The sequence below is a fragment of the Odocoileus virginianus genome, chromosome 17, assembly GCF_023699985.2.
Source record: "Odocoileus virginianus isolate 20LAN1187 ecotype Illinois chromosome 17, Ovbor_1.2, whole genome shotgun sequence".
Lineage (NCBI taxonomy): Eukaryota > Metazoa > Chordata > Mammalia > Artiodactyla > Cervidae > Odocoileus > Odocoileus virginianus.
Window position 1 is genome coordinate 47,859,360 of NC_069690.1, and position 8,588 is coordinate 47,867,947.

Below are 8,588 nucleotides of genomic sequence, written 5' to 3' on the forward strand. Positions count from 1 at the left end.
GCAATCTCTTAAGGTGAAGTGAGCCTACCACAGCCTGCAAGTGCTCAGCAATATGCCAGCCATTTCCATACACCTTGCTGCCTCTCTTCACCCCTAACAGTGGACATGTAGAATCTGAGCTCCTGGGCCAGTGACGAATAAGCAGGCATGGCTGGCAGGACTGGGCAGGACCTGGAGGCTGTGATTACCTGGCTGAGCTCACCCTGGAGCCACCAGGCATCCCATGACAGTAGCAAAGGACACAAGGGTGGTGGGTGGGCCTCTGGCTCTGGTAGCTGAGTCTCTGACTGGAAGGAACCTGGACTGGCTAGTTCTGAGCCCTGCCCTGCCCATCACCTAAAGTCAGGTTCACCCTGGACTGGGGGTTTGCAGGAGTTAGAGGTCAGACTAAAGGGGCTGTCACCACTGCAGGGAGAAGATCCCACAAAGACACAGGAGAGGTAGGACTTACTCAAGGACTTTTAACAAGAAAATCTCATACAAATGCACTTTTTTTTAAATCATTTTCAAATATACGGAAGTATTTATGACGTAATTTAAAAAACCCAATGCATTAAGTTTACTGAGTGCTCACAAGTGGTACTGAGGGAGATGAAGGAGTTTGACCATGAAGAAGGAGGATAAAACACGACTCAACTCTCAGTTCAAACTGGAAAGTGATGACTTTATAAATCGTGTTTTGAATCTTAAAGTGGTTGCCCAGGGAGATGGGCAGAGTCCCTGTAAGCTGTCTGCAGCATCTAGAAGGTAGCAGGAGAGAGTGGGCATCTCCTGGCAGAAAGACTGTCAAAGGCAAAGAGAAAAGACAAATAACCTATTTCACACCATGGTTCTTCTATACTTTCAATAAGTGAGAACTGTTATTTTTAGCTCTTGGCAAACATGAAATGGAGAAAGAAAGATAGGAGCTTCCTGCTGGGAAAAGGAAGCTGGAGAAACAGTCAAAAGAAAGTAGTCAGAGAAACAGCGAGTCTCCTGTTGGGAAGGAAAAAAACTGGAAGGCGAGAGATTGTAGCTTTTGATGTCAGTGTGATCCACTCCCATCACTCATGAAATGAACAAAATGTAGAAACTCAGCAGTCAGGGAAGGAAAGGGTATGAACGTGGCATCAGGAACACTTCAACCCGAGCCCAGGGGGGACCCAAGATGAGCTGCAGCCTCGATTCGCCTCCTTCTGGATCTTGGCTGTTGAGGCCTTCTTTCCACTTCTGCCCGGAGCAGGACTTCCAAGGGGTGAAGAGGCGGGACTGAGCACCAACCCACTGGACAGCAGTGAGGTTCCAGGGCCAGTAAAGGCCTGGCAGGACCATGAGTGCGCATGTCATTCATGGGATGGAAGGACAGCTCCTTGGGCAATGGGCCACCCAGTGAGAGGTCTCCACAGCTCACATGCACCCTTCTGCTTCTCCCAGAGCTTGGGTCGCAGGACAGGGTCAGGAACCCAAGACCCCGCCCTCCAACTGGAGGCTAGGAGGAAAACAGAAGGTCCTTGGTGGAGAAGCCAGGCCTCACCAGACTGTGTCAGAGCACAGACTACGTGCAGGTGGAGCTGCCTGGGTATGAGACAGACCCAGGGATACACAGCAGCCCCTCCTGAGAGCACGGAGCAGACCCACCTGCAGAGCAGAAAGCATGCAGGTGGGGGGTTGTCTGGTGCCCTGGCTGCGACAAGAATGACAAAGCAATGCCGGGGAAGGGGGTCTCTACTGGGTATCCAACTGGAAAAGAATGTGTCTTGACCTCCACCCCCCACCATTCCTCAGTCCAGGGGGACAGCAGCCACCAAGGTCAGAGATAAGACAGTGGAGCCTCAGAGGACATCCCCAGCCTAGAACAGGCAGACTTGTTCAGCACCCAGAGGCCCCACCATGAATACCCATCATTTGGATTATGTAAAAATGAAGGGTTTCTGTTCTTAGAAATACTATTAAAGGGATTAAAGGCAACACATCAACACATGAGTAGATACTCACGATACGTATTTCTGACAAAGAACTCACAGCCAGAATGTATTTTTTCAAACACCTGCACTGCCCAGTAAATTCAAGCTAATGAAAAATGGACAAAGGTGTTCAATCTCATCAGTCATTAGAGAAATACAAATTCAAACTACACTATACTTTCCAGAAGGGCTAGAATGCAAAAGAACAAGAACCAAGTGTTGGTACGGATGTGGGCAAACAGAACTCCCAAACTTGGCAGCAAGAGTCTAAACTGAAAACATTTTCAGAATATCTTCTTACATTAAACATATGTGTGCCACAATACTCAGCCATCCCAGGTATATTCTGACAGAAATAGGTCTTTGGTATTCCAAAGACGCACAGTGGAAACGTTTACAGCAGGACTAATCTCAACAGCCAGAAACTGGAAACCACAGAAATGCCAACCCCAGCAGGATGGGTAAATAAATAGATCACGGTGCATTCACACCAGGGATATCATAAACCATCCACAGCCATATATGACCCAGGAGAGTCTTACACAATGAGAGCAAGAGAAGCAGTCACAGTACAGCTCTAATTTTTACACAGAATGAATGAAAAAATAATGACCCGTGCTGTTAGAAGCCCGGCCAGCGGTCATGTTTTGGGGTGCTGTGGCTGGCGGAAGGATTGGGGGCCCAGGAACCTGTTGGTGTTGTGCTTCCGGGGTGCTGGTTGCATGGGTTTGTTAGCTTTGTGAAAATTCACTGAGCTATGCAGTTATAATAGGTACATTTTCCTATATGTATGATTCATACTTCAACAAAAGCTTAAAAAGGAATGGGAAACAGAATTCAACTTGTAAGGAAATGTGAGCCCAGGAGCAGATGGAAAGTCATCCCAGTTACTTCATGCAATGAAACAATCTAATAAAAACATGAAGTTGGTAAAATAGTTCAAAGGAGAGTTTTTTAATGAACTTGTAAAGCAGTTTTTAAAAATTGAAAAAGAGGAAAATTTTAAAAGTAAGGAAAAATTAGAGAATTCTCTGGTGGTCCTGTGATTAAGACTCTGTGCTTTCACTGCAGAGGGCATGGGTTTGATCCTTGGTTGGGAAACTAAGATACTCCAGTATTCTTGCCTGAAGAAGTCCATGGACAGAGGAGCCTGGCAGGCTATAGTCCATGGGGTTGTAAAGAGATGGACACAACTGAGCTACTAACAGGCAGAATAATGGCCCATCAAAGAGATCCATGTCCTAATTCACAGAATTTGTGGATAGGTTACACGGCAAAGGGGAATTAAGTTTTGCTAGTGAGGTGATCTTACGATACAGAGATTATTCTGGATCATCTAGTGGCCCCAGTGTGATCACATCCATGCGTGCTAAATCTCTTCGGTCATGTCTGACTCTTTATGACCCTATAGACTGTAGCCCTGCAGGCTCCTCTGCCCATGGGATTCTCCAGGCAAGAATACTAGGTTGGGTTGCCATGCCCTCCTCCAGGGGATCTTCCCAACCCAGGGATCGAGCCCATATGTCTTGCATCTCCTGCATCGGCAGGTGGGTTCTTTACCACTAGCACCACCTGGGAAGCCCAGTGTGATCACAACCTTTCTTAAAAGTGAGGCAGGAGGCAGGGTCCAGCTCAGAATGATGAGGTTCAAGAAAGACCCCCCCCAACCCCCACTGCTGGCCCTGAAGGTAGGGGAGGACCTACAGGCCAAGAGACAAAGACAGATTCTAGAATGTGGAAAAGGCAGGAAAACAGACTCACTACTAGAACCTCCAGAAAGGAATGCAGGCCTGCTGATCTTTATTTTAGCCTATGAGATTGTGTTGACTACCACCCCTCAGAACTGTAAGAGAATTTGTGTTATTTCAAGCCACTACCTTTGTGGCAATTTGCCCAGCATCCACAGGAAACTAATACAACTGGTGTCACTGAAGTAGAAACACCAATAAATCCACCAGAAGATGTTTTGAGGACATAAAATAAATTTCCCTAAAATGGAGAAAAAAATCTGCAAATTGAAAGAGTACTCAGTGCGTTGGGAATTCAAAATGAAGCTTTCAGCTCTGAGACATGGTCTAGTTAAGCTCAAGAAATGAAGCAAGAGGAAGGAACCCTTCAGAAATTCGTGAAGAAAATGCAAACCACCCGTATGGGGGAAAAAAATCAGCTGACTTCAGGCTTCCCCACATCCAATGACAAAGGATAGAGCAGTACTTACAAAGGTTGAGGGAAAGAAAACAGCAGTTGAGACTATTACACCCAGCCAAGACAGTGTTCAAAGATAGAGGCAAAGGACAGTGTCAGACTTGAAAATGCTTAGGAAATACTCATGTGCCTTTCCTGAAGAAAATGACTGAAAATGAAACTAGTGTCATTAATCAGAGGGACGGCAAAATAAAAGATTACCGGTGAGCAAAGAGTACTCTGAAATATTGAATTAACACTGAGCAATTGTGGGCATTATTAGCTACTATGCAGAATTGGAACCTGGGCAACCTGAAAATAATAAACAGGCTCTGAACTCAGGCATAGCGTGGAGGGAGCTGGGTTGTGAGGCTGAAAGGCCCTCACCTTTTCTGCCAGCAGCACCCACACTGTTTCAGAGTGAAATGTATCTTTAAAATAATAATCATGATGATTCCAATTTCTTACAATTTTTCGTCATCTTTTTCGGTTGTGAATAGTTGTATTTATTTATTTTTGGCTGCCTGGGTCTTTGTTGTTATGCGGGCTTTCTCTAGTTGTGGCCAGTGGGGGCTACTCTCTAGTTTTGGTGTGCAGGCTTCTCACTGTGGTGGCCTCCCCCGTTGCACAGCATGGACTCTAGGGCACGCAGGTTTCAGAAGTTGCAGCCCCTGGGCCCAAGGGTTGCAGCTTCTGGGTTCTGCAGCACAGGCTCAACAGTTGTGGCACACAGGCTTAGTTGCTCCGCATCATGTGGGATCTTCCCGGGTCAGGGATGGAACCCCTGTCTCCTGCATTGGCAAGGCGGATTCTGTACCACTGAGCCACCAGGGAAGCCCCATAGTCTCTTTTCTTAATCCAAGAAAAATCTTTTAGTAAATCAAAGACCCACAGAGGGCGCATCTATCTGCAGCATCTCAAGCCAATCTGACAAGACCTTTTGTGGAATGTGTCTTTTTCAGCCTAAATCCTCCCTCTGTGTCAAGGAAAAAGCTTCAGGAGAAATCACTAACTAGTTGTTAGAAGTCTCTGTTCAGCACATAGAATGAAAGTAACAGAGCAGAAGCACCAAGCCTCCATTCACACCAGCCAGAAAGACCTTTGTGCAAACGCTGGTCCATGTTCCTTTTTGCCCCCACATTGTTCATCTACTACAGAACAGAAAACGTTCCATGGCCTATTCCCCCCAAACATACACAGCACTGTGTTTGCTGAAAGTTTTGTTACTTTACCTCTGGCCCATCCATTCACTGAGCCCCACACCAAGAGGACCCAGCTGAGGAGGAACAGTCACAGCTCCCCAGCCTCTTAGAGCTTAAACCCAGCACTGCGCTGTCCAGCACATCTGCTGCCTCACAAGTGGCTGTCCAGCACTATAAATGTGGCTAATGCACTTTTAGGGCTTGTCCAGTGGCTCAGTGGTAAAGAATCCCCTTGCAATGCAGGAGACATGGGTTCCATCCCTGGGTTGGGAAGAGCCCCTGGAGCAGAGCATGGCAACCGACTCCAGTATTCTTGCCTGGAGAATCCCATGGATGGAGGCTATCGTCCACAGGGTTACAAAGAATTGGATGAGACAGAAGTGACTGAGCATGCACACTTTTAGTTGTATTTCCTTCTAACATGCTTTAAGCATAAAAAACTACATGTAGCTGATGACATCATCTTGGACAGTCTGTTCTAGAATCAGAATCTGCATTTTCATAGGACCAGGGGGTGACTGTTACATGCACTGCAGTGTGAGAATGGATCCAGGTTTTCACCATCAGCTCATGCCCCCATCTCAAGCCTTCCCCAACTCACTGTGCTGCCTGTTGTCTTCTCAGTCCTACCCTGGCTGACCAGGACAAGAAGCAGCCCCAGGCAGGCTTGAACATTAAGATTCCATTCCCTAGGCTGCCTTCCTCAGCTACCCAGGAACCAGACAGCAAGCAGCAGCCTCTGTATTGGAAATGTGGCTCCTGCCCCTGAGATGTTAGCTCGAGGGTGAACATCCACAGGTCTCCTTCCACAGCCACTCAGTCTGCACCGGCCAAGCAGCCTGTAGTGGGTAAAGACCTGGGCACTGCGGGAACACCTGGTCCTCCCACCTCTAGGCCCAAGTTCCGCCCACTTTCCTCCCTGCTGCCCTTCTTTTCCTCCTAATACCCACCCTCTTTCAGGGGCTGCCGCTCTCAAACCAGAAACTTCCCGGACCCCCTGTAGGCTGCCATCGGGTCCTCTGGTCTCCCCTCACCCTGGGACCCTCACTTTCTGTCGGTCCTTCCCTTCTTGCACCCCAGACCATGCTCCCTAGAGTTACTAGGGTACCTTGCCCTCTCAGGCCTGTCCACCAGGAGGAGGAGCCCCTCCACACACAGGGAACCCTGGAGAAGCCTCGAGATGTGTCCGCTGTGCTTTCCCTTCCTCCCTTTCCATCCGACCCACGCGCAGAGCCACCACCTGCGAGCCTGCCCCCGCTGTGCTCCGATCCCACGCTCCCAGCCCCTCGCCGGCGTCGCATCCCCACGCTTCCTTTCCAGACTCGTCGTGTGCCAAATGCGACCTCCCGGCAGGACACCCTGGGGCAGCCCCGCCAACCTTCCTCCCCAAACCCGGACTGTGTGGTCGTCTGGCAGTCACCCTCAGGTCAGGAGGACCCCAGCGCCCCACTCAGCCGCTCGCTCCCGCCTCACGCTCGGAGTGCGCGCGTCCCAGCCGCACCCCCACTAGTCCCCTGGGTCCCCCATGTCCAGGGTTCGGGTGTGCAGCCGGGGTAGCCCGCGTCGCGTGAGCGGGATTCAGGCAGAGACTCGACGGCCCTAAGCCCGGCGCTCCCCTTCCGGGTCCCGCGTCCCCTCTCTTTCACAGTCCCGGCGCGCTCCACCCCTCCTCTCCGCGCCTCGGCGGCCTCGCTTTCCCTCCCGGGCTCCGCGCCCCCACCCCCCCGCTCCCCTCCCTGATCTCCCTGCTCCCTCCGCCCACGGAGCGCTCCCCTTCGGGACCCCGAACCTCCCCGGCCTCTTTTGCTTGGCTCTTTGGCGCCCCTCCCCGGGCCAGCTACCCCTCTTCGCAGCCCCCGCGCTCTCCACCCCCTCTCCTCTCCTCCCCTGCATCCCTCCCCCGCCTAGCTCTCGGGCCTGCGCCCCTCTCCTCCCCAGCCCCCGCGCGCTCCACCCCCACTCCTTCCCAGCCCGGCGCTCACCCGCGGGGTGGCCGTACGGGGACTCGGCCGCACCGTCCTGCAGGCTAGCCAGGATCTCGCCTTTGCCCACGTCGCTGTCGCCCACCAGCAGGAATTTGAGCAGAAAGTCGTAGGCGCGGACCGGGCTGCCCCCGGTGCTCATCGTGCCGCGCCAGCGCCCGCGCCCATGCCCAGCCCACGGGACAGCGCAGAGGCAGTGGCCTGGCAGTCCAGCGCCGCGCGGGTCCAGAGGTCCCTGGAGCACTGCTAGCCCCACGGTCCCCGCAGCCTGACAGCGCGCACTCGGGCTCCGCCCAGCCATTGGCCGGCCGCAGTTGCTAGGGCGGCTGTACGCTCTCATTGGCTGGCTGCCCATCCATCTCGCTTTCGTCTCCGCCTCCAGGCCGTTCCCCACCCACCCCTCCGGGGAACCTATGGTCTCTGCCACCTATGGTAGACGGGAGGCGGGGTGGGGCGGGGCCAAGGGTGGGGTGGGGCGGGGAGATCAGGGGGCGAGGCTGGGTGATCACTCCAGCTTGGGCCCATGGGCTGGGTGCCAGGGCTCGCCTCCCACCCACCCGGAGTCCTCACTGGGCCGGATGGGGTCGGCGCAAGGGCCGATTCCGGTCGCAGACACGCGGGAGGTAGCCTGATGTCAAGGGCCGTGCCCCAGGCGAGCCCGGGCTCTCGTTCGGTCCCACGGGTCCTCCCACCTCACCACGCAGAGTGCTGGGTGCGCGTGCTTGTGAGTGCCTGTTCACGTGTTTGTGTGCATCCGCGTGTCTCTGCGCGCGTGTGTGCATGAGTCTGCGCACCTGTGCCTGGGTATGTCTTCAGGTGCTTGTGTGTGAGTCCGTGCAAGTGTCTGTGTAGATGCTAGGAGAGAGGACCAGGTGAGGACCCTCCAGTTCCTGGGCTCCTTTCCGCATCTAGGGAGCAGTGGGCGCCGGGTGGAGGGCCTGTCTTCTGCGCTGGATGTCTCACTAGGTGTGCGTTCCTTTACGCGCGGAATCCAGACAGCGCTAAGCGGCGCGCGCCGGCGTGGTGGCGCTCAATCTCTGGAGACGCCACACTAGGGCTTCATCCTGAGGCTCGCTGAAGAACTCCAATGGCTGGGAGGCCCTCGGCCCCAGCCTCTCCCGCTCCATCCTTCCAGCCAATGTTGGAAAAAGCCCTCTGCGCCTTTGCGCGTGTGCAGGGAACTGCTGTAGCCCCCACTTGGGGAGAGGGGGCGGAAGAGAGAGAGAAGAAGAATTTAAAAACCAATTGTTTAAGATTTTTATCGTTGTCATTTGGAC

The 8,588-nt window shown here is 52.7% G+C and overlaps 1 protein-coding gene across 1 annotated transcript in view; it reads right to left on the reverse strand.

Moving 5' to 3' along the window:
• The window catches only part of RAB40B (RAB40B, member RAS oncogene family), a 26,470-nt gene extending 18,800 nt beyond the window's left edge, over positions 1-7,670 (reverse strand). The window contains exon 1 of the mRNA XM_070479753.1: positions 7,312-7,670. Coding sequence (XP_070335854.1) covers positions 7,312-7,666 — 355 coding nt within the window. The 5' untranslated portion in view covers positions 7,667-7,670. The remainder of the gene's footprint in view (positions 1-7,311) is intronic.
• Between the last annotated feature and the right edge of the window lie 918 nt (positions 7,671-8,588).